A 26,959-nucleotide genomic window follows, 5' to 3' on the forward strand; every position below is an offset into this window, starting at 1 on the left:
GGTGGTGCTACAGTAACTTTTTTGCATTAAATTAATTTAAATTATCTCTCTGTCTTCTCTTTACTCTGCCAGATCCAACATTACACTAATTATCTCTTGGTTACATTTCTGAAGAATCATGTTTCCAGACTTCTGTTTTCAGCTTTGTAACCATAGCAGCAATTTTTATGGATTTTAATAACTGAAGTTTCCCTAGAACTCCTCAATTTGAATACTGAGACCCTGTGTTTAATATTTTTTTCTTTTAATTTCTCAAATGTATTTTCACCGTATTTTTTAAATATTAAAATAATAAAGCCATAAATAAGTGTCCTTAGGGAGCTTTTCAAGAAAATTGTTCATTTTGCACAGTGATCATAACATGAAGCTTTATTTTGAAGTAACTTCCCACACTATATGAAGAGACACAAACTATATGAAGAGACCCACACTTAATGAAGAGACCCAGACAGTCTCTTCATTAAGCACTGAGCTAATTTTGACTATGAATCACAAACTGAACTGACTTTATTTCAGGTTTTCCTCATCCTTTAATTATTAGCATTTGTGAGAAATCCTAGAGCCATAAGAAAGCCTGAGATTATCCAGTTAATCATAGAGGCTAGGCATAATATGAGTGGCTACAGTCTAAATTTTTCCAAAATATAGAGTTTATCTGACTTGGAAGAGGTTAGTGGATCTGCACTGAAAGATACCAGGCCCTGTCAATTCACATTAAAGTGTAGGTTGAGAAATATCCTGAGAAATTTATGTCATTCCTGTTTCCACTTAATTAGCTTTGCACGGAGATGGCACAGGATGCCAATCAACATACAGTATATTGTTCAAATCTACAAAAAATGCATCACTAAAACTAAACCCTAAAGTGTAAGAATGATCTTGACTGACTTTGCAGGTATGAACTCATATTTTCTGGTTTGGTTAATCTGATTTTCAATTTCTGTTTCTATTTCCTTGATAAAACACTACATTACAGAATAAGCATTACCCATTTTCCCTGAGTGAAAAAACTAAAGTGAGTCAAAAAAAAAATCCCTACATTCATGTGTTTTGTTAAGAAATGAATTACTTATCACTTGCATGGGGTGATCTATTTTTACAAGAGACAAGTTTTAACAAATCTCTGAAGAACACATACATACATGGCACTGGTTAATTGCTGATTTCTTGTCACCACTGCAATACTAGTAGAAACGGCCGTCTTCTGAGAGTTTGGCCTAATGTAGTTTTCCATGGGACTGTCCAAAAAGGAATTATAAAGACACGCTACCCAATGCATGCCCCCCAAAACAGAATAAAGGTTGAAATCTCCTGAGGAGCAATACATGCAGCTGTTTTTATTGATTGGATATTGCACATATTTACTGGCAGTTGCACATCTACCATTTTATTATGCTTCTGCATCCTGCAAATAGCATTTTTGCTCCCCTCAGTCTCATCCTGTAAAGAGGGTGATGGGCCACAAGCTAAATTTTTCTCTCAAAACCAAGCAAGACTTATGAATAAATGGGGAAAAATGTAACTGGAGAAATGCAGCCAATGATGGTTAACTTTTTAAAAAGACTGTTTTCAGCATTAGCATTTACATGAATATTATGCAATAATTTGCCAAATGCAACATGCCAGGGCAGCAACAATGAAAACCAGAGGAAAATACACAATCAAGGAATATAGCTGTGCCTATCATCTACAAAGTATTTTGGTTAAAAATATTCACTTGTTGTCAGACAGGACAAGACCCCCTCAACTTGTCAATTCTTAAGCAGAAGAATGACATGAACTGAATTTCAGTAGTCACCTGACACCAGTCTCCAGCTGGAGTAGTTTATATATCTTATTTTTCCTTTTCACTGATCATTTTTGAAGCCTGTATATCGTCTCAAATCTGCACTGGGCAAATATATTTTTAAAACAGTAAATTCAAAATTATAAGCAAGAAAAATTGCTCCTGGCAAACTAAAAATCCCTCAAGGCACAGAGAGAATGAAGCTGGCAGGCAGCAGCATTCACTCATTTGTAGCCAAAATTTCAAAACTCCTTAGACAGAGCATTACACACAGATTTTGCTTCTCCCACCAGGGTTATTCCTTCTAACACCTAGCCCCACAGAGAAAGAAAGAATTAAATCTCCATTTTAATAGCTTCTGTCAGAAGCTTTGCTTTGTAAGGACTGTTTCAGCAGTTTTTGGTGGTAATATAAAACATTTTTGTGATTAACAGCCGTTTTATAACTAGTGTAATTGGCCACAAATCACAGAAATGTCATAATGTAGCAAGAAAACACTCCCACCTCTATCATAGCCCAGCCTGGATTTCTGGAGTATATATTACTTGAGTGGCTTATGGATTTTCATTACTTTAACTAATGTACTACCTGTAGTGCAGGCAGAGAAATTTCAAACTAATGATCACTTCTGTCTAGCAGATCTTTATAGAGTGCCCATCATCCATCCTTCACTTTCAGTAGAGACTCTGAACAGGGTGGCTTGTAAGAACGGTAGAAAATATCTATTAGTTTTACACTCAAATCTCGCTTTCCATCCAGGAAACATCAAGTCATCCAGAAGAGATTATGTTCATAATACTAGTAACACCATCACTTTGGAGAAAAAGCAGAGTGGGGAAAAAAATAATCTGTTTTTGCATTTTACTCTTATGTATCTGCATTCTGGGCACTACACTAACTGATCTCTGTGGGTCAAGCTGTGGAGCATGGCTATGTTTTATCAGATACAAAAAGGCATACTGGAAAATTTGGAATGTTTATCTGTATGGAGCACATTATATCCAAGTCATATCAGAGAACATTAGGAAACTCCATCTCATTAACCTTCAGCATGGGGCAAGACCACAGACAAAGATCTAATACTTAGCTTATAAGCACTGCTGCTCCCTGTTTGCATGAGGATTGCTTTATTAATCTTTAGGATGCTTAGACCTTCACTTCTGAATTATGAAATGGACATCAACTGAAATTCTCACTGGACTAAAATTGGAGAATAACATGTTTTTTTCAAAAATCTCTGATGTCATGTCTTATTGAGGTTGTAATATTTTATTTATTTATTTATTTATTTTCAGAGTTAAATTGGATAGCCCTGTGGGAACATAGTATTGATATACATTCAAAGTCTTTGATTTTGGCCTGGAAAACAGGTCCCTATGCTCTACAGAGCACATGATAACTCTGAGGTAACCACTTATGGAGCACAGAAAGCTATGGATTCCACCATGGTGTACAAATGCCTTTTTGGCATTTCCAGCCATGGAAAGATGTGAAGTTTGCTTTCTTCACAAACAGCATCCCTACTCTTTCTGCTTCAGCCATATTACTTAAATTTGACCACTGGTCTCACCTAGCAGTTCAATGATTTTCTGTGGTGTATTTACTGAAACATGGTCCTCTGGCCCTAAATTGGTACTGAATCTGGCAGTAAAGTCACAATAAAGAGGAAGCCTAATATACATCCAAGATTTACTAGAAACTGTCGGTACTTATTATTTTCTTGTAGCAGCTCTGAGGAAAAAAATGTTTTTAAACTTTCAAACTGTGTATGATATTGAAATGTAATTAATGACCATATTAAAATTTTTGTCTTATGACCTTGTTAAACATTATGATGACTTGTTAACTAGTCTGCAAGTTGAAATCCTAGAGCTGCCAAAAATAAATAAGAGTACAGTAATAGTCAAATGATGACTCTGTGTTATGTGGATCTCATTCTTCATGCTGTATGGTTTTTATAATGCATCTCCCAGGAGGCCAATGAAAATTTTATATATTAAAACCCGAAAGACTGGGCTCTATTATAAAAATCTGTCTTATTTCTAATAAAAAATATTTTTAAGTACTGTAGCATGACATGGAAGCTTCAGGCATCGTCTCTGTGACAGGCAGATTAAATCTCAACCTGTTTACTGTGTGTGATTTTTCTAGATCTGATGCATGAAATAAACAAACAAACAAAACAGATTAATTTTCAAATCCTATAATGAGCAAGAAATATCACAGTGGTTTTCATCTTGTCCTCTTTATTTCTTCCAAATCCTAGATCTGTTTTCTCATTTAAGTGAGAAAGTGTTATACCTGTCCTTGTAGTTAATCCCATGTTAACCGTGCTAGAGCACAATGACATCAGCCAACTGAATCAGATTTAACTACAACATATATAGTATGAAAAGATTTTTCAAAAGCTAAACTGACTGAAAAAAATCTTTTTGAAATATATACATATATGTATAAACGCAAGAGATATGTCAAACATAAGAGATGGGATTACAGTGTACTAAATTGGAATAAACCATGAAGTTATCATTTTAAACATATTCTATCTAGATTACTTAAAAACAAAACAAAACAAAACACAAAGTATTTGTATGAATTACCTTCAAAAGTAGCTGTATGAATGACTTGGTTAATTGATATTGCTATAACACTTTAATATACTAGTGGCATAAAGACGGTACAATCTTAAGCCAGTTTCTCTTGTATATGTAAAAACAATGTACTCAAACAGCAATGTTTAACATTTTTCACAAAGTTGTGAAACTCAGAATGCTGGCCTATTTCAAAGCGTATGATGCTTATTTCCCTTCAGGTTCAGTTGAAATACTGAAATATGAAATATTTTTTAGCTCCTTTCTAAGACTTCTGTGGAGAAAGAATTGACGATTACTGTTAAACAGATGCTTCATTAGCACAGCAATAAGTATTTTCTTAGAAGACTTATAAAACAATCTGTCTGGATAATGATGCAACATACAAACTGCTTTTGTTTGCAAGATTGTGCAAGAGCTCAAAAGATCATTGAATCATAGGCTCCGAATGTCTGCCCAAAGAACATTTTTCTTCTTCTGACTAGCAGTCATTCCTCACTGATGTTTGCCTAAGCTGTTTTCAAAGATTTTCAAAGGTCAATTCCTCCTCAGGCAATCAATTCCAGTACTTCTACATTTTAATTACAAGAAAGATTTTCCTAATATGTGATCTGGAACAGCACAATTTAAGATATGTTAGTACAGTCTTATTTGGAGAAACCTTGGCATAACTGAAGAATAAGTCCCTACTTATTCATCTCTTTTTCAGTCTACAATTTTAAATTATTTCAATCTTTCTCCTTCTCTCTCCTTCTCTACACTTCCACTTAGTCTTCATGATGTTTGCAAGACTATCTGCAAATGACCTCAACCTTATAGAATCATAGAATCATAGAATATCCTGAGTTGGAAGGGACCCTTAAGGATCATCAAGTCCAACTCTTGACACCGCACAGGTCTACCCAAGTTCAGACCATGTGAGTAAGTGCACAGTCCAATCTCTTCTTAAATTCAGTCAGGCTCGGTGCAGTGACCACTTCCCTGGGGAGCCTGTTCCAGTGTGCAACCACTCTCTCTGTGAAGAACCCCTTCCTGATGTCCAGCCTAAACTTCCCCTGCCTCAGCTTAACTCCATTCCCGCGGGTCCTGTCGCTGGTGTTAATGGAGAAAAGGTCTCCTGCCTCTCGACACCCCCTTACGAGGAAGTTGTAGACTGCAATGAGGTCTCCCCTCAGCCTCCTCTTCTCCAGGCTGAACAGGCCCAGTGCCCTCAGCTGTTCCTCGTACGTCTTCCCCTCCAGGCCTTTCACCATCTTCGTAGCCCTCCTCTGGACACTCTCCAACAGTTTCATGTCCTTTTTATACTGTGGTGCCCAGAACTGCACACAGTACTCGAGGTGAGGCCGCACCAGCGCAGAGTAGAGCGGGACAATCACCTCCCTCGACCTGCTAGCGATGCCGTGCTTGATGCACCCCAGGACACGGTTGGCCCTCCTGGCTGCCAGGGCACACTGCCGGCTCATATTCAACTTGCTGTCTACCACGACCCCCAGATCCCTCTCTTCTAGGCTGCTCTCCAGCGTCTCATCGCCCAGTCTGTACGTGCAGCCAGGGTTTCCCCGTCCCAGGTGCAGGACCCGGCACTTGCTCTTATTGAACTTCATGCGGTTGGCGATCGCCCAGCTCTCCAACCTATCCAGATCCCTCTGCAAGGCCTTTCCACCCTCATTCGAGTCCACAACTCCTCCAAGTTTGGTGTCATCAGCAAACTTGCTCAAAATGCCTTCTATTCCTACATCCAGATCATTTATAAAAATATTGAAAAGTACCGGCCCTAAAATGGAGCCTTGAGGGACCCCACTGGTGACCTTCATGAAGTTCAGTACCTAGCACTGCAGACAGTAAGTTTGCTAAGGCACTAGCAACCCTTCCACTCTGTGGACAAATTGTTTCATGTGTTTTGGAAAGCCATTCACCTGTTCATGCATTCCCCTGCGATACCTACCTGACATCCACTGCGAACCAGCATATGATCCATGATTGTCTTCTATGGAACTACTACACAGACTTGCTCCTCATCCTGCATTTCTGCAGCTGTGCATTCATGTGTGCATGAAGCACCTTGTGTTCATCCTGACTACTGCCCTACTTTCTCACACTGTGGCATTCAACGATAATACTCTCATTTATCAAGGAGAAAATAGGTACATTATAAACACAGTCTTATCTGAATTATCAATTATTATGTCTCACCAAACAGTATTTCTGAAGAAAGCGCAGAAAAATAAAGACGTTTTATTTGCACCAAATTGAAATACTTGGTTTGAGACCTACAAACCTCATAATTTGAGCTGCATTTAGCCACATACTTAAACCTTAAGAAAGAAGAAATAATGTGTGTGTGTGTATGAAAACTCATCTCTTTTGTCCAGAGATATGTTTTAATTTTGTTTTTGAAGAAAATACTTAGCAATATACTTCCCTCCCATTATCCTAGAAAATACTTCCCTCTCATTATTTGAGATTTGCCTCTCATTTGGCAAACATCTTCATCCTGCATCCCCACACTTCCCTTTTCTGTCACAACCCCATAAGCATCCTAAAGAGATGTGCTATCTATGGTTGGTATTGTAAACCTTAATTCTGCATTAACAGGTATTTTAAACCCTAATTCTGTATTAATAGGAAGAAAAATGTAATGCTGTGCTGGATTTTGTACTAATTTTCTGCTAGAGCATTTACTAAATCAAAACTTGTATTTTCATACCTCTCTCATTCCCACTTACTCTCAACCTTACTGTAATCATCAAGAGAAGACTAAGGTTCTAGCTCTTCAGCCTTCCCATCTCAGAAGAGGACAAGCATCCCTGCATTATGCTTGGACCCAAAATAGAATATTTTTCATTGATACATTGTTCAATTTAAAAACAGATACTGAACTAGAAATATTTTTCTTTCTTCTGACATGGCTTATTCATACTGGAAGTAAAACAGTCTCATAACGTTTTTCTAGTATTTAATGGACCTGAATGTCACATACTGCACATACCTTTAACATCATTTTCTAGCCTCTTGGCATCATTAAGGACCCTGAAGCTTTTCTGGAGAGAGCTCTTGGCATCATCCTTCAACGATCCTTGAGGACCAGATGTCTGCAGACAAACAAGCAGTGTCACAGATACAGGAAAGTCTCAAGTCATAAAAGATACAGGAAAACCATCTAAGTGAATGTTCTAAATTCAAATGAACTTCAGTGTGTTCTGAATCATATCCCATTGTCATTACACTGGTCTGCAAAAGACTAAAAAATAATTTCCTTTAATTAATTTTCTTTTGTTTTTAGAGGAAGCCAGTTCTCCTTTGGAATACCAGTGATGACTACGATAAGAAGAGAAAATGTTTGTATCATTACAGAAAGATTTGCTCTAGAAACAGAACTTTTCCAGAACAAACAAATCTTTCAACTTAAAACGTTTCTTCCTCCAGCTACAGTATTTCTCCCTAAGAGCTGCTACAATACCTTTAGGACTGGATCTGATGTTCCATATTCTCAGAGAACAGAGCTGTCTTCATGGTTAAATACAAGAACTGTAATTGCTAGGTCAGTATAGTAAAGATGCTACAAAGGAAATAGATTTTAAAAAGAAGGGTAAACTGCAGTTAATCTGAAAGAGTTTTATTACTAAATAACCATCCTTCTACATATCATGTTATTTAAAGATCTTTGCTTTGAAAAAACATCTCTCTCCAGTGCAGAGACTGATCAATTGGTAGCATGATTTTTCTAAATTAGATTAGTATTTTCAGTTGGTAGAAAATGCTCTAGGTTCTGAACCACTTACTGTTCAGTTTGTAGGAGTGAACTCAGGTCATACATCATACTGACTACATTTCTGTGAGAATACTCTTGACAGCCAGATAACATTCTATATTAGTCATGGGTCATAGCCTTGTAACTAGTATGCAATTAAGCAGCAGCTACTTTTCATTTTCCAGGGCAGATACATATACTCAAAATATGTGTCAATTAAATGACACAGTTATTATTACTATTCATTATTTACATAATGAGTAGGCCCAGGGGTGATACTACTGAATCTTTGCTGTTTTTTGATGAAACGTTGAGAACCATGTATGGGACTTGTCTATTTCTTTTCCATTTAAAAATCTTAAAGAACACTTTGGATACTCACAAAACTCAGAATAAAGTTTTTTTGTAAAGGTACATCTCAGTGACATGTGTGGCCATGTCACTGGGATACATCTACCATACTTCTTCCTTGTAGTCATGGGATCTGAATTTATTCTCAGCTTTCATCATGGGCTAAGTGATTTTATGAAGTATGGCCTATATGACTGCCAAGCACACTTGAACTATTAAGCTGTTCCTACTATAAATTCTTCCCCATATCAATAGAAAATATATTTGAAAGATCAACAAAACAACAAAACCTTTTTTTTTTTTTTAATAGATTTTATCACTTAATATAAGTAGCACCAATAACAGAAAAACACATATAACCCTAGAAAAAAAGAAAAAAGCAAACAACAGCAAAAAAATGACTTTCCAGTTAGGCAAAAGATTGCTCCTGAAGGAAGAACAGTTGGCCAGATTTTGTAGCAGATGCACCTGTCAAATCAGATAATACTACTACATATTCTTTTTCCCATTAGCATCAAAACCCAGGTCCACGTGACCACGGACTTCAAAAATAATGATTGTTTTTATTATTAAATTACTAGGCATGGTCGACTGGCTGTTAAAGCAGTTTATAGTCAATAGAAATACATTGGAAGGCCAGATTTGCAATGCAAAAACAAGAAGTTTTATATCAAATATCAAATCAGGGACAATAAATAGGTCTGGGCTGGCAATTAGTCAGAAACAAATTTCAGCATAAAGGCCCTTCAGAGACAAATACACTTGTACTGATTAAAAGCTTTATTTTATATTAATTTTCAAATAATTTTGAAAGGGAGGATTAATCAAAAAAATCAAATGCAAAACACACTTTTTTTGCTAGCTTTTCTTCCGGCTCATGGAATGTTGAGTTATGATGAAGTCAATAATGAAAAAAACAAATATTTTCTGGCAGTGTGAGGTAAAGTCTATGCCCAGCTTGCGGCAAGCTTGGGTCATGATGAATCCTTTTATGATTTAATAAGACTGACAGCTAAGGGATTTTTATATTGTTTTCTAAATTGGTAAACCTGCTGTAAAAATGAAAAAAAAAAAAGTAAAAAATTACCGTGGTTCAAGACAAATTGGAAAACCACAGTGTCTCAGGAATCTAAGTTCTAATTCTATCTGTTCCAGAGTGTACATACACTGGGGACAGTAACTTCCTCACTCTGTGCTTCCCTCCACACCCCCTGCCCTATACAAACTTTGTGCAGCTTGACTGCTTGTGGCATCTTGTGGCAGGAGTGGGATCTCATTATGTATTCAAACAATGCCATCTCATTCTTGGGTTAGAGGCATAAGTGCTGTTATAATAACATAATACAAAATGCTGCCACTGAAACCATACATCATCCTTAATGGTCTGTTTCTTCCTTTCCTTGGGTTAGCAATAATTTTAACAAGGTTTAGCACCAAAAGAAAAACATGTATCAAATTACTGAAAAGCTCGATAAATCCATAATTAGCAATAATTATGGGTAAGGAATGAAATCAGGAAAAAATATCCCATGTCTTCCTTTTTCTACTACTTCAGTGACTCTTGAACTCTGTTCTTACCAAATGATCCACCTTCTGCAGAAGTAGAAGAAAGATTTCAGTTCAGCACATAGCCTGGTGAATTACAGAACTATTTTGGGATGAAGAAGATCCCTCCAGATCTCCCAGGGATGGCTGTGCGAATCACTGAATGCACATTCACAGGGATAAGGCTACTGGCTGCAAGTTTGAATTAGATTAGCAATGGCCACAGCATTCTGTGAAGACTCAGCACATGCTGGGCACGGTCTGAACATGTATCAGACAAAGAATTGCTGGGGCTTTTGCAGTATGGAGGGATTTTTTTTTCCCCAAGGTTTCATGAATGCATGTAAGCATGAAGTAGGCATTATGGTGCCTAAACCTGCTGACATGTCAGTAGTTTTGGTCACTTGAAGAGGTACAGCTCCAAGCACATATGCAAATCCACTGGGGCAGTTTTGAGGATCACATACTTAAATTCACCTTTACACTTGTAAATTGTTTTTTTGTCCTAATTCACATCCATTAAAACAGCTCTGCCTTATTTTTTAAATAAAGGATTTTCTTTTCACATACATTTACATTCTGAGATGCCTTCACCTCTGTGAGAGCTAAGGCTACTCTCATTTTCACAATCTTGGAGAAAGAATGAGAAGTCTTGGGGATGCTGAGAATTCTGAAGTACCAAGATGTTATGAATGAATTGCACCTCAGGACACTGAGTGTAATGGCACCCCAATAGTTGTGTCGGGTGCCACTACAAAGGGAATAAGAAGAAAAGAAGCAAGCAGGACTCTAAACACTTAACATGTCACCTGTGGTTCCAGTTACTAGTCTAAAAAAGACTAAGAAGAAAATTACTTCTTCAAGATGTGTTTTAAAACTATAGTTCTGATCTGAGAGACACAAGCTGGGTTTGTTAACATGACTCTACTCTTCAGTCAGTTACTGTCTTGGCTAAGTAATGGGGTATTGAAGCTGCCTGAATGCTAGAGATTTCTCATCTGTGATAAATTTATTTTTCTTTTAAAGGGGAGAGCAAATCCGTCATAAAAAGCTCAGGAGGAATTTTTCTGTCATATTTTTAATACATTTTTTCCCGGTCATTTATCAGGCTTCCTGTAATCACGACGGATTTTAAGCATTTTTTTGTTGTTGTTGTTCTTGCCTTTAGCAACATTAGCTTAATTTAAAAGCAAACTAATCTTCCTGTTAAAAACAAAAACAACCTCAAATTCTGAGATATCACTGAGGCTCCCATATATTGACTTCAGTCACTTGCAGGGTGGAATCTAAAACTCAGCCCAGTTCTAGCATTTCTAGTTTATGCACCAGCTTGCTGCTGTTGGAAAACCTTCCCTCCACAGACCCAACACTATCATTTGCTAGGAAAGGCTAGGTTCAGTGATGCAGGTGAACTTCAGACCTCTCCTCTGTTATCTGCTAGCTTCTGCAGATCAGAGTCCTTTACAGAAGATCGGCACCCACAGGTACTCTCAGAAAGAAAATATGGCTCCATCTTCCAGAAGGAGCAGAAAGAGATTATTTCTGTCTTCTATACATTGGCCCAAAGAGCACCTACTTGAGAAGGAGGGAACAGTTTCTAGGACTTGCTTAGTCTGAAGGAGTTCAAATCCACTAATGATGCCTTCTAGGCTAGTGCTTGAACCATAGAGCTGCACGACTGCATGGGAGCACTCCTGTCCTGCTAAAGCTCAGCTACAAGTAAGCTCCTTGGGGCCTGCAGAAAGAGGAGCCTCCTTCTGATTTTCTGATTTTAGCAGTTAAACTTCTGAACTAGGACAAGCAAATATCTGGCTCTTTCCATAAATAAATAAATAAATAAAAATAGAATGGTTAAACAATGACTGAACTTCACATTTTTTTTTCAATTTGGCCCCAAATCCTAACATGTTTATTTACCAAATACTGTGTAGTCAACCTTGCTCTGCAGCAGCATGATGGTAAACCACTGATTATCTCTCTATATAGCCAATTATGTTTAAAAGGCAGTAGCTCTCTCCATTTTCCTCTTTATCAATTAGGTAAAGATCAACTAGATTACCCCTGTTACACATATACAGCAAAGAACATAAATAGGCTTCCTCTAATGAATGTATAGAGACGAGATGCTTAAAACCCCACCCAAATAGTATCTTAGTCTCTCCTTGCTACTCACTTGCATAATATTGTCCATCTCTTCACCTCTATGCTTTTCAAACTATCTATCCACTTTCACCCCATGGTATAATCTGACAGTTCACCATCTGATTTATACTCATTTGTAGTCAAACTGTAACTGCTTGCTTTCTTTCTTGACTGCTATATGTATCTTTTTTTCTTTTTCCCTTCTCAATCCTTACAACAGCTGCCTGCTTCATTCACTGTGAATCATGAAAGAAACAAAGGATAAATGTCTGTATTAAATGTAAATGCACAGAAAAAAAAACCAAAAAAACAAAAACACAATAATCCAGAACTCCTTATTTACTTCTGCAGAGTAATTAGCAGTTCTAGAGAAACAAATAACTATTGAGAGAACCAGCATACACTAATATGTGAGGTGACTTTTTTTCCCCATCAAGAGAGAAATACACATGTAGTAATTAGTATTATTTGAAACAGAAGTTACCAATCTATCCTGTCTAAAAATATTGAAATATTTGTGCAACAACTAAATCACTTTATCCATCTCCAAAATACAGACTTTTCCAGCATGTTGTTGCTTTTACTGTTCTTGCAATCTATTTGACCGAAGTAGCTCTCTGCAAGCTAATTTTATGCACATGCAAGTGTTCTAACTGCAAGTTTATTCTGTTCACCTGTATGTTTCTGTATCAAATACAGGGTCTGCCTATTTTATATAATACTGTAATTTTCTTGATGATTTTTTGTGTGCCTGTGAAGCGCACATCAATTGCTCTATGACCAGCTTCCACAAATTAGCCATTAACTCCTTCAAAATTAGGTATAAAAACAATTCTGGCTATGCTCAGAATGTTTTCTGGTCTACGGAGCCAAGTTCCTCATTATGACTCAGGCAGCAGAGCTGGCTTTAGCTTAGAATCCTATTTTTAAAAGTTCTCTGTTTCCTCTGAAAATTTATATTATATATCTATAATATTATTATAATTATTATTATTATTTACTTCCAAATTTACTTATTTTTCTTACCGCTTGCATAGCTTCATTTGCAAGAACCTTGGCTTCCTTGGCAACTTTTTCAGCTTCATCCGTGTTATCCTTGATGTTAGTATAAGCATTGAAAGCAAGTGTGGCATTGAAAGAAATGTTTTTGGCTTCAGCAAGGATTCTGTTGGGATGGAAAAAGCAAACACATCATTAAACCTGCTATCAGAGCTCAATAGAATATAGTAGCCTACTTCTTCAAACCCAACAGCCTTTATTTCTAAGGTTATTTCTAAGACATTGCTTTAGAGAGCAATGCTACACTTGAAAATTCAGGAGTTCTGGCATTATATATGTAAGAGAATTCATATTTCATCTGTGCAAAAAGACACAGAAAAATAACATTTGTTAACAAGGAGGTTATGTGAAATAAAAATGGATCAGGCACTGAGATAAGACAGTGCAGTGCTTAATAAATAGTAGATATTATATACATACATTACATAGATACAGATATACACACACTTTAGTAGATATACATACATAGTAGATATTATATACTCTTTAATATATATTTTAATATATATATATATAAATCTGTAAATCTCTATATATACAGATTTATAAATCTAAATACTTATATATAACATAAATATGAATTTACTATCTACTATTATCTACCATACAGTAGATTATATAGTATAATGGATAACATATACATAATGTAGGTTTATAGGTTACGGGATGAGTCAGGCTATTCACTGAAGTTTGAACTGTCTGAACATGGGGAACATCATCATAGAGATATTTTAGAGCAGTCTGTGTGAATCACCCTTTTCTTGGTCTGGCTTCCAAACACAGAAATCTCATTATCTAAAACAAATCCTAAATGTTCAGTTTTCATTTCGCTTACCAAAATGACCAATAATATAACCAATAATACTTCATATTGAATAGAGTGTTCCAATTATATGAAATGCTCCATTTTAATAATTACAATTAAATTAAAAGATAATTATAAACAAATAATATTCTTGGTGCAGGGGTTAGAGCTCAGCTAACTGACTTTCAGGGGAATTTTTAGACACCAGACTAGAGAAATCGCTTTTCTTGCACTCTCTGCATGTGACATATTCAAATATTTTCTACAAAGAAGTATTGCACATACAGAATTAACTTGAAGACATCTCTCTCAGAACATATGATAGCTTAATGCCTATCCTGCTTTCCCTGAAAAAGGGTAAAAGGGTCCAATTCACTGCTTGAACTGGACAAGAATGGATGTCAACTTGGATCTTTGCCTCTCAGAGAAATGCTCTGGACATTGATGCGTATGGTAATGTCAGGGAGGCAGAGGTTAGTCCTGCTGGACCTGTTTCAGCCTATACAAAATACTTAAGTCATTGAGACAGAGTGTGTGGAAGAAACTGAAATTAATTCTCTAACCTCATAACTAATCTATTCTCTGGAGAATCGGGACAGCTGGGTTCCAATACTTGCTTCAATGAGTGTTTAACGATTTCTACAAAATACAAAATAAAATACAAAGGGGACAAAGGGTATATTCCCTGGACTCCATGCGTAGATAACAGAGGGAGATAAATTTCCTTTGGGCTGCCTCTGTATCATTCCTGGAAGAGTCTAGAATCATAGAATCATACAGTCATAGTATATCCTGAGTTGGAAGGGACCCACAAGGATCATTAAGTCTAACTCCTGGCTCTACACAGGACCACCCCAAAATCAGACCTCACATCTGAGAGCTTTGTCCAAATGCTTCTTGAACTCTAGCAGGCTCGGTGCCCTGACCACTTGCCTGGGGAGCCTGTTCCAGTGCCCAGCATCTTCTTCCATTAAAGAACCTTTTACTAATATCCAACCTGACCCTCCTCTGTCCCAGCTCCATGCTGTACCCTTGTGTCCTGTCTCTGTCACCAGAGAGCAGAGCTCAGTGTCCACCCCTCCGCTCTCCTCCTGAGGGAGCTGCAGGCCACCATGAGGTCTCCCCTCAGCCTTCTCTGCTCTCTCTGGGCTGAACAAACCAAGGGACCTCATCTGCTTCTCATACATCTTCACCCATATACCCTACACCACCTTTGTAGCCCTCCTTTGCACGCTCTCTAATAGTTTTATGTTTGTTTGTTTGTTTGTTTTTAATACTGTGGCACCCAAAACTGCACACAGTACTCAAGGTGAGGGCATGTCAGCACTGAACAGAGCAGGACAATCACTTTCTTCAGCTGGCTAGCAGTGCTTTACATGAGGCACCCCAGGATACAGTTGATGCTCCTGGCTGCCCAGGAACACTGGGGACTCAGATTCAGCTTGACATTGGCCAAAATCCTCATATTCCTTTCTGCAGGGCTGCTCTCCAGCCTTTTGACCCCTAGTCTATATGTTTGACCAGGGTTGCCCCTTCCCAGGTGCAGAATCTGACATTTACTCTAGCTAACCTTCATATGGCTGGTGATTGCCCAGTTGTCTGGCAGCCTCTCTACCCTCATGGAGTCAGTTCCTCCCAGTTTTGTATCAACTGCAAACTTCCTCAAAACACCTTTTAATCCAATGTCCAAGTAATTTATAAAACCATTAAAGTGAACTGGCCCTAAAATGGAGCCCTGTGGAACCCTACTAGTGACTGGCCACCAGCTTGATATAATCCCATTTAACATAACCTTTTGAGCCTGACCCATCAGGCAATTGTTCACCCATGCTATTATGTTTTTTATCTAGCTGTATGCTGGACATTTTATCCAGAAGTATACTGCAAGAAACAGTATTGAAATCTTTACTGAAATCCCTTCCAAAAAACACATCATCAGGCTTTCCATGGTCAACTAGATGGGTGACCTTATCATAAAAGGAAATTAAGTTTGTTAAGTAGGACCTTCCCCTCATGAACCCATGTTGGCTATGACTAATGACCACTTTGTCCCTCAGTTGTTTTTCAGTAATTCCCAGAATAATTTTGTCTATAATTTTACTAGGCACTGAAATGAGTCTGACAGGCCTGTAATTACTGGGGTATTCTTTTTTGCCTTTCTTGAAAATTGGAACAATGTTTGCTAGCTTCCAGTCAACTGAGACATCTCCAGATTCCCAAGACCTTTGAAAAAAACAACCTAAAAACAACCTAAGAGAAGTCTAACAATACCATCAGCCAGCTTTCTGAGTGCCCTGTGATGAATCCTATTGGGCCCCATAGGCTTCCAGCTGGAGCAGCAAGTTCCACACACGTTCGGGGTTGGCTGGGAGTTTATCATTATCACAGTCATGGTCCTCCAAATCAGGACACCTGGGGTCCCAGAGCCCATCATTGGTGTTGAAGACAGAGGCAAAGAAGGCATTAAATGTCTCTGCTTCATCTATGTCCCTGTTTGTGAGGTGACCATCCTCTTCCAAGTATTGTTTTCTCTGGTCCTCCTTTTGCTGCTAACGTTTTTAAAAAATACTTTTTATTGATGGAAAGGGGGAGATAGATTTATTGACAGAGAAAAAGAGACAGATCTTTATCTATCTCCTTCCTCAACTACAGATGGAGTTCACTAGGCTAGAGTAAGTTTTTTTGATACTCTGTTAGAGAAATGTGTAGCCCACCATAGCTATCTAGCTAGTAGCTGAAGTACTGCTTAGACACATGGTTCATATACCCTCTGGTTAGGAGGGAACTAAACCGAATTTTCCACATACCAGTGACGTCTGTTCATCAGCAGGCAATTAGGCATAAGGAAGAAAAGCCTGTCCTAATACCTATCTGTATACAGGATAGATAGATAAATAAATAAATAAATAAATAAATATTTTTTTCCCTAGGTTAAATTCATGAACTGTTCCATGTTCTAACTTTCAAGAGAACACCCTCACCATCAATCAGTATGCTATCTGAAGCCTTAGGGGGTGATTTGAGAGAAGGAGCTCTCCCTCAATCTCTCCTGTAAGATGAAATGGTATTTTTCAGCAAATTTAGTATTAGCTGAAAGATACCCAAGTGCCAGCTGTGAGGATAGATATATTTTTGAATTCCTAAGATAGATAGAGAGAGACTGCATATTGCTATAAAGTTTGACTTTAATGTCAGTGCGTGAACTAAACAACTTTATCCTGATGCAGGATGACATAGGACTTTGGTATTTCTTTCTCCTTTAAAATTATGTATCTGACCACACTAGAAATTTTAATTTTTAATAATTTGCTTTTAGATATAATTTGAAGTGTTCTTGATTTGATTCTGTATTATTTATTGTGTATATTGAGAAACTGAAGGTGATGTCTGGACTAGATAGAAGTATACATGATACTGCTGCACCACAGTAAACATGGCTTTAAATACTACCCTAAGCTACCTAAGATCTATGGTAAGACAAAAAGCACATATACACACCCTTAAAAATTCTAGTCGACACAGTTAAAAACCCCTACCTCAAAATTTGTCTTGTCAACTTTTCATTAAAGAGGCAAAGTGCTCTTATATTTACATTTTATCTGCTTCTTTCCTTAGTTCCTCCATGCCAACTATTGGTATTTGGATAGTTTTGGATTGTATTTCGTATTTGGATTTAGATCTACCGTAGTTAGGTGTGACACTAGGTTTTAAGCCCAGAGGTGCACAACAAAACTGATGTGTGTCATAATCATTCAGTCCATATTCCATTTACAAAAGCTGCTTTCTTCTAGAAACAGTACCCTTTAAACCCTTTTTACTCAGGAAACTACAAATATCATTATTTTAAGTACTCCTCAAAACATAAATTAGAATGAGTATCTAGAGTACTGTGACCACTATATGTGAAGCCAATAATTTTGCAAGTATCAGATGCTTTATCAGAGATAAATCTGTGCCTTTTCCTCAAAATTACAGATGCTGGCAAGAAAAAAATGTGTTAAGCATCTGCTCACAAGTCTTTGGGATATTAAAGTCTCAGGTAACTTTATAGGGTGTAAGCAACAACAACAGGCTAAACTGTCAATCATTAAACAACAACAATAACAAAACACAAAATCCCCACCTTTTTATTCATGCAGTGCTTCTGAGAAAATAAAACCCTGAAACTATACTGAGGACAGGTTCAGGATGCAGATTATCCATGATCTTTGGATATTGTCTTAGTGTTGCAAATTACACTTTCTATTTATTACTTGCCTTTTTAAATGCAGAAAAACAACAACAAAAGTCCCTCTTCCACCCCCCCCCGCCTCCCCCCAACCTTTTCTGGGGGTCTTTCCACAAAATAATATTCATGACACATTATAAAGTGTCATTCTTCTATGGGGAGGGCTGTGGTCATATAAACAAAGGGAACTGCAATTCTAACTCATATGATGGAATGTAAAAGTTGTGAATGGAAAACAAAGTTTCTGAACTTAGGTTTAAATATTTTTGCCTATCATACCTATTCATTTTGGGGCAGTGTTGTGAAACCTCTAGATGGATTTCGGTCTGTTAGCATGGAGGATTTCTGACAGTACACAAATTAGCACCATGACAAGTGTCTCCTACCAAAATGGTGACCTTAAAAATAAAAACATACTGCTTGCTTTTAACCAATATTTATGAAAATACATAATGGGCCCTGTAAGAGAAAGTTCAATTCTTTTTTTTTTTTTCACATCAACGCTAGCAATAAACATATGGTAAGTCAAGCTGTGTAAATCAAGAGTATATCTGAGGGCACTACAGTATATAAGCATCATAAGATATATGAAACAGTTTACAAGAGAAACACAGACACACTTTTTCTTTTTTTTTTTTTTTTCTTTTTTTTTTTTTTTAAATGAATACATGGACTTAGCCAAGAAGGAAAGAAACTGAACATGACTCTCAAAGCCCAAACTTCTCTTGTGCAAGTATCATATGGAGATTTAAGTAGCCCAGTATCATACTGGAGCTATGTAATGACTATGTCAACCTTAATGTCATTTTCACATGGTGCTTTGTAGAGCAGAACCAGGTATTGCCTGATACATGATTATGGCTCAGGCTAGAATCTGAATGACATAATGCATCTGAAGAACTTTCTGTTCAATTGACCATTATTTGCTCAAATTCATCCATTTCTGAGCATTTAATTCTTTGACTAAGGACAAATTTGTGCACTAGGGTACCACCAAGGAGACTACTCTTCTTCAGCAATTTATACTATTCAAAACAAATGGTGTGTTTTGTTCTGTCTTTTAGTATTCACACAGTTGCACCCACAGGGATCTATCTTTCTCTAGTACTTTGCCTAACACATCATAAAACACTTTTCAAATAGTAACACATCAACTACCACGCTCAAAATAACAATGCACCCAAATCTTCTAGTAATACATTGTGTGTTGGTGGGGGTCAGCTCCTTCCTGCATGCTAGTTCCTGCAACTGTACAGTTTTAAAGGCTGGCAAGTTAACCTATGTAGTGATAAGCAAAACCAACATGCATCTCTGCTATTGTATATTTTGTGCATTCAGAAACACTTGTAGGAATGACATCTATATAGAACAATAGTGTACTAGGCTTGCATGGCAAGGTTCTGGTAGTGGAGGTGCTGCAGGGGTGGCCTCTGTGAGCAGAGCCCAGCAGCTGCCCCATGTCAGATCAGAGCCAGCTCCAGCCAGCTCCAAAAGGAACCTGCTGCTGGCCAGAGCCGAGCCAGGGAGTGATGCTGGATGGGCCTCTGGGATAGCAGAGTTAGGGAAGGGAAAAAAGCTGCTGCACAACAGAAGCTGGGAGAGAGGAATGAGAAAATGTAGGAGAAACAGCCCTGCAGACCCCAAGGTTAGTGCATGAGGAGGGCAGGAGTTGCTCCAGGCAGGGAGCAGCAGTTCCCTGCGGCCTGGGGAAAGGCCCCTGGTAGAGCAGGCTGTCCCCCTGCAGCCCATGGGTCCCATGGTGGAGCAGTTCTCTATGCTGCAACCCATGGAGGAGCCCATGCAGGAGCAGGTGATCTGGTGGGAGCTGCCACCCATAGGGGACCCATCCATGTTGGAGCAGTTCTTGAGGAACCAAACTGTGGGAAGCCCAATAAGATCAGTTCAGTAAGGACTGCATTCTGTGGGAGTGACCCCATGCTGGAGCAGGGGAAGAAACTGACTGTGAAGGAGTTGCAGAGGCAAAATATTATGGAAAGACCGCAACCCCCCTCCCCCATTTCCCTGCACCACTCAGTGGGGAGGAGGTAGAAAAGGGTGGATAGGAGAAAGGTGTTTTTATTTCGCTTTTTCTTCTCATTGCTCTAAGTCCATTATCAACAGATTAATGTAATCTCCCTACACTGAGTTTTTCCTGTGATGGTAATTGGTGAGCGATTTCCCTGTCCTTATCTCAACCCTTGAGTCTGTTTTCATAGCTTTTTCTCCTATTGTTCCTTTGAGGAGGGGAGGTGAGAGAGTGATGTAGCAGAGCTTAGCTAGCCATCAATGTGAAACTACCACAGCTGGCATTCCACTGTCCCTTCCACAGCTTGGCCAAACAGAAATGATAATGTCAATCAGAGGAAAAACTTCTCCTATCTGTTGGTTTGGGGGTTTATCTCAAGCTGCTGTCTCATTTTGACATATCTAAACCCCACACTTTTATCAAAGACATAAATTCAGCTTTTCTCACTTGACTGTATAGTTGCATACTCATATAGAACATTGTATATTTGTATATCCTCAACGACGGATGTCAAAGTCTGAAAAGAATGCCCTTCAATTTCTGTCAAGTACCTTTACAAACATGCTTTGTGTTTTTATCATCATCAATGAATGGCTGTCTTACCCATCCAGTACTGCAGATGATTCATTCAGCTGGGCTGCATGGTTCTCAGCTTGCAACACCTTTTCTGGAAGCATTTTGTCATGAATTTCTTGTGATAAGTCATCTATTTTATCCTTCAGTTGATCGGACATTGACTGTATCTTATCTGCAACACCTTCTACATACTGACATAAGATGACATAAGAAAGACCTTTAAGCAGCTGAATGCAAGCGCTCTGTAACCCTTTACATATTTTCTTTGTGAGATATTATCTCATAACTTACCGACGCATTAACACTTCAGGCAACTAATATGGAAAGAATACAGGAATGGTTGGACTGGAGAGCAGAGGGAGATAAAACAATATACCCCAGCCACTTGTCTCTCCTGAGTTGTTATTTCACAATTAAGATACTGCACAGTTTAAGTACTAACTAACTCTAATTTGGTTTTGTTACCTAAATGTAGATGCATACATAGTGAAACAATTTGTAGTCATACCCCCAGTAATAACTAACCAAGGACAGAAGTTTATGTTTCATGACCCTTTGAGTAATCCATATATTTTTAAATATTAAAATACCTGAGTAAGAACTATACTTCTGGGAGACCTGCCATTCATGTCCCAATAAGATGTCTCAGAATGTTTCCATTCCCATTTCTCCACATGGCTTTTTTTTTCCATTCATTGTATCAATTTGCAGTGCAAGATAGAAATATTTCCAGAACCAATCATATTTCTTTTTCTTTTTTTTTTTTTTTTCAGCCTTAGCTGCAAACTCCATTGCCAAAACTCTTAAGGCAGAATTTTCAAAAATTTTATGTAAAATGAGAGTGCAATCCTCTCATCTCCCCGATCTATCTAGACTTAAAATTGTTGCCACAGGCAACAAATTATTTCTGAAGTTTCCTTCTGATATGCACACATAGTTTTTGTGCAGATAAATCTACATCTAGATCACAGAGTCACCATGAGACTATGAACAGGTTTGCTGCATCTGCAATTCTAAAGACAAAGTCAGTACCACAATCACAATACTATATATAAAAGGAGGTAGAGTCCATGAAAAATGATGAGCTAAATCTTTGTGCAATCCAATGAATCATTTAAATCTCAAACTTAATCATTTTTATATACTAGCTTAGCTTTTCTGTCATACAGCAATAGGAAAATTATTCCTTCCAATTCAAATATTCTAATATTGATTAATAAAAAGAAAAATCAGGTGTTACTTTTATTAGCTATTTTGTTTCCATAATGATGCTTTATTTTACTAATTCTCATATAAGGATGATAAAATACTCACCTTCACAGCTAAGCTGATTTCATTTGTAAGGTTGTTGGCTTCATTAAGGATGTCATTCCCTTCTTGCAGACTCTTTTCAACATCTTGCCTGCCATCTTCTACAGCTTGCTTCTTTTTCTACAGGATGTGTTCACAAAAATAAAAATATGAGTTGTTTAATAAAAAGGTGATGACAGTTCAAATACTGACATCCCAATACAGACCGCATTTTCTCACTATGCCACAAAGGTCAGACTTCTCAGAACTTTCTGAGGAAAGACAGTTACAGCAATAGAACATATTTAAAATAAGATATCTTTCTTTCTCTTGTCCCCAGCTTTGTATCTCTCCTCTCACATGGTAGGTTTTCAGAGGCAACTGACTGTAGTATTATGGCAAAATGAATCAGAAAGAAGTTAGAAATCCTAATCCTTACCCAGATGGGCAAGTTTCTCATTTTGACAATTATCTACACTGGCCATGAAGGCAGAACTTATTAAAATATTCTGCAGCTTTGAAATTCACATCCACTGGCATTTCACTAATTAATGAATGTAAAATAATAGTTCAGAACAACCTAAGGATTCTTGATTTTCCATCTGGTAAAAATACTGCATATTGCGTAAAAAGAATGAATGTCAAATAAGTAACTGGTGATTTCTTGTATAAGATTCATTTAGTATTACAGATTAGTCTGATAGGAGACCATGGCATTCTAGTCATGGTGCTGTGATGACCTCTTGGTCAAAACAGAGGTTACAATAAAGCAAAAAAACTGCTCAAAATCACTTGGTAGTGGGTAAGACTACTGGAGAGGATGCCTTCAGGCACTTTCATACTGTGATGGAAAGAATATTTAAAAAAACTGAGATAGCAGGTAATTTCTCCAACCTTTCTCCATTCACCTTTGGGAAAGAAATGCAGAGAACAGAGATCACCTAACTTCCTTACGGCACCGTATTCCTTTAATTCAGTCAAGCCCACAAATCTCTGCTGAGACTGAGGTCTTGGAACCCTAACCTCATCATTGTACGTGAGGTGAAAACTCATCAAGATATAAACAGGGTAGAAACATTTATCTTCATTAAGTTGTCTCTACTCTTTATATCTTGGTTAAATGCTTGTTAATGTACAGTATAATGTGCTCTTTGAGTCTCTGCACTTTAAATCAGAAGCAGACCCCTCTGCTATGAGGGAGATCATTAATAACAAGTACTAACTACAGAGGATAGAGTTTGATTTATTACTCCATAATATCCACATATCCTCTTCAGTCTTCTTCCCAGGGGTTGGAGAGAGAGATCAAAGTGCAAGCTTTCCAGGAGCAAATGCATGACAAAGATTTTAACTGAACTTTATTTAAATCTTGAGCACAGGATTTGAATTTTGCATAACTACTTATACCGGGATGAATTTAACCTCCCCCAGAATAATGAATCCAATGGCACCCTCCACTTAATGTTTAAAAGCAGTCAGTAGTACTTTGGTAAAGAAAGCTGTGAAGTAATACTCCTTTTTCAAGCCAATGCATGTTCTTGTTCTGAGGAAAACGTTTGCTTTTAATTATCTCGGATTTAGTTCTATTTGAATAACATTTTTGTCTTGCTTTTCTCTTTTGTTTCAAGATATAATAGTTACAAAGTGTTCATGCAAAGTTTCAAACTTTTTAAGTTAATCAAGGATACAACTTGTCAGCACTCACCTCTACCATGGTCATGTTTTTTTGGTTGATTGCAGATAAATGATTAGCCTCTCTAATTTTACTCATAGCTTCTCTTAGCAGATCTCGTGCATCATCAACTTTGGTGTGGTAGTTTGCTAGCTTGTCCCGGACTTCGTTTTTGAGATCTTCGTTTTTCTCACTGGGTTCTCCAAATGATTTCTTCACTTTATTCAAAAGATCTTCTGCATTCCTGCAATATATAAACACCCACGAAGGTAACTGAGATCATATTCTCTACACCCATGAGAATATTCTTAATATCATGCAAATGAAATGGACTTTAAATTAAATAGCAAAGTAACTTTCAAAAGAACAAATGCTTAATAAAATAGAACAATGATTACACTTAGGTCTTTTCTTAACTTTTAAAATCTCACTTTGTTTTTTGTTTTTTTTTTTTTTTTTTTCTTTTTTTTTTTTTTAGTAAGTTGACATTCTTTATAGTAAAGCGAGTTTTTCTGAAACATTTCAACTTGTCAAAAAGATTTCTTTCATACATATTATTACAGCATGTGACACAAAGCACTTTAGCACCTTAAACAGAGGGGAGAGAAGATAGATATGCCTGATTTCAAGCTGTCTTGGAGCAGACAAACTGCTCTGTGGTCAAAAATCATAAATACTTTCCTGTGACATAAACAACGCCCAGGATCCTTGGATTTATGACTTCCCATAGCCAAAGTATTTTGCTTACCTAAAATAAATTCTTGGATATTTTTAGTGGACTATGACAACATAGAAATAGAAAGTTCACAAGTGCTTGTTTTTGGCAAGGGAAACAATATTTCTTAATCACCAGAGAGTTGCTGCACCCAGTTTTAAAGGATAGGAGTACTGGAGTCTCCATGCCATGACACTTCTCTGCGTCACGTTATCATGTGTTTTAATCAATTCCACATAATGCAACATCACTGCAACATGCAATGCTATGACAGACAGAAAAAAAAAAAAAAAGTATTTTTTTGTGCCTTTTTTAAAGGCGTATCATTTTAAAACAATGCTTCAGAGAAAGAAAAATCCTAAGTACATAGGAATTTGTAGGACAGCTAATAAGTATATAAGAAATCTATCACACTTCTATTTATTATAAATTAAGGTAAGCAACATCCTATAAATAAACACACAAATAAATACAAACACACAAACACCACCACAAACACAAAAAAAATAAAAAGGTGGAAATGATATCCTGCCACTGGGCCTAATTTAGATGAAGAATGTTAACTGGAGCCAAGGAATGTCAAATTATTACCTTAGGTCTGGGACTTTCTGAGATGGATTTTTTTACTCCATCTGCCCTGTCTTTGGCTTTGATGACAAAAATTAATCACACTGTGAATTTAAAATATCTAAAAAGAAAACATTTAATCAAAAATTAAATCCCAATATTGACACCCTATCACAGGAGAGATGTAGAAAGGAATTCAGATTTTTTTCCATACCTTCTCCATTATTCTTTCTATCAGTTGCTACTATATTAAACACCTAACAAATTTTGATACCCTTGTGATTGCAGTACTGGAGAAACAATATGAGACAAATGGATTTCCTTTTTATGACCTTGCCTTGTAGCACAGCCCAAGCTGTTTATCTGACCAGTAACCAATGAGTTGTTTTGAGTTAGATAAGCTAACGCTTCCATATAGACCTGATGTGCATTTTTCCCTCTGCTCTTTCTAAGTTCAAAGCAACAGATCTGCTCCATGCATTTCCTTGTTTTATGTACTAGAATTTCTATGTGATGGGACTGTACCAATTTCCTGAAACACTCTTTTTAACATTCAATCTACGATACGTTCAATTAATACCTTCCTAGAAAAAGAACCAAACTGTGAAGTGTTAGAAGAAATAATCTCAAGTCTGGCCTAACATCTAGAATGCTGTACAGTCTGGATCCTTTAAATAATCAGTACAAGGGAACACAAGAAATATTAGAAATCAAAAAAAAAAAAAAAAAGTGTATATGAGAGAGACTAAATGTGTTAGAATTGTTCTATCCAGAGAAGAAATGGCCTATGATAGAGGACTATAAAATCATGAGTAGCATGGATAATGCAGTCAACTGTCCAATGACTCTCGAGACACAAAATTGAAAATATCTGAAAAAAAAAACAAAAAACGTCAAAATACAGGAGGCAGCTCTTAAAAGCAGTATGTGGTTGAATTATGCAACTCATTATTACAGGAAACTATGGATAATAAAAGTTTACAGTATCTCAAAAGCCATCAGACAAATTCAAGGAAGATGAAATCACACACATCTAAGAAAACACTATATAGCCCATTAAATACAATGGTAGAATCCCTCCATAGCAACTCAGTTTTGTCTGAGAAGATGTGTAGGAATATTATAAGATATTGAAATATTTATTTCAGAAATATATAAAATAAGGGGTTTAGGACAGAAACTGGTGTATTTTAACATGCTCTCTTTACAGAGAAATTATTTACTAATTTGGAATTACTAATAACTTATTAATAAGGCAATCAGCTTACAGACTTGATTTGGAAATCCTGAAAGAAAACAAATGAGGGAAAAAGCTGGAGACAGAAGGTGTATTGCCATCTCTGAAAGCAAGAAGCCTTTACTTCAGTTGTTTCCTTATTTAACGTGGACCAAATCTTGTAAATTAGAAGAATACAATCACTGCCAACTTACATCTCAACAAAGAGTAAAGATGATTAACTACTTCAAAGTAATCGAGACTTGTCGAAATATATATATATGATATTATATATATATCACATATATATATATGATATTATATATATCACATATATATATGATATTATATATATCACATATATATATATATATGTGATCACACATATATATATGTGATGTAACACATATATATGTGATCACATATATATATATATATATATATATATATATGATCACAATTAGTTGAGTCTGCAAGCAGTATACATGAATGTCCACAGACAGGCATGTGTGTACACACCTTCAGACACACATTTTTAAGAATGATTAAATTTCTTTATCATTTATTTCCTTAAAGAACACATCCTATCTTACTACGTTATTTAAGTAGTATTAAGTCACGTTTCTTTATGAGGCAGTA

General features: G+C 36.9%; 1 protein-coding gene across 9 annotated transcripts in view; it reads right to left on the reverse strand.

Annotated features, from left to right (window-relative positions):
- LAMA2 (laminin subunit alpha 2) overlaps positions 1–26,959 on the reverse strand; it is a 401,748-nt gene that overhangs the window by 58,307 nt on the left and 316,482 nt on the right. For all 9 annotated transcript variants that reach the window (XM_072036025.1, XM_072036022.1, XM_072036019.1 and 6 more), the window contains 5 exons: positions 23,856–24,066; positions 22,175–22,291; positions 20,888–21,051; positions 13,193–13,331; positions 7,367–7,469 (listed from right to left, as the gene is read on the reverse strand). In XM_072036025.1, coding sequence (XP_071892126.1) covers positions 7,367–7,469; positions 13,193–13,331; positions 20,888–21,051; positions 22,175–22,291; positions 23,856–24,066 — 734 coding nt within the window. The remainder of the gene's footprint in view (positions 1–7,366; positions 7,470–13,192; positions 13,332–20,887; positions 21,052–22,174; positions 22,292–23,855; positions 24,067–26,959) is intronic.

Source organism: Anas platyrhynchos, chromosome 3 (genome assembly GCF_047663525.1).
Source record: "Anas platyrhynchos isolate ZD024472 breed Pekin duck chromosome 3, IASCAAS_PekinDuck_T2T, whole genome shotgun sequence".
In the NCBI taxonomy this organism is placed as follows: Eukaryota; Metazoa; Chordata; class Aves; order Anseriformes; family Anatidae; genus Anas; species Anas platyrhynchos.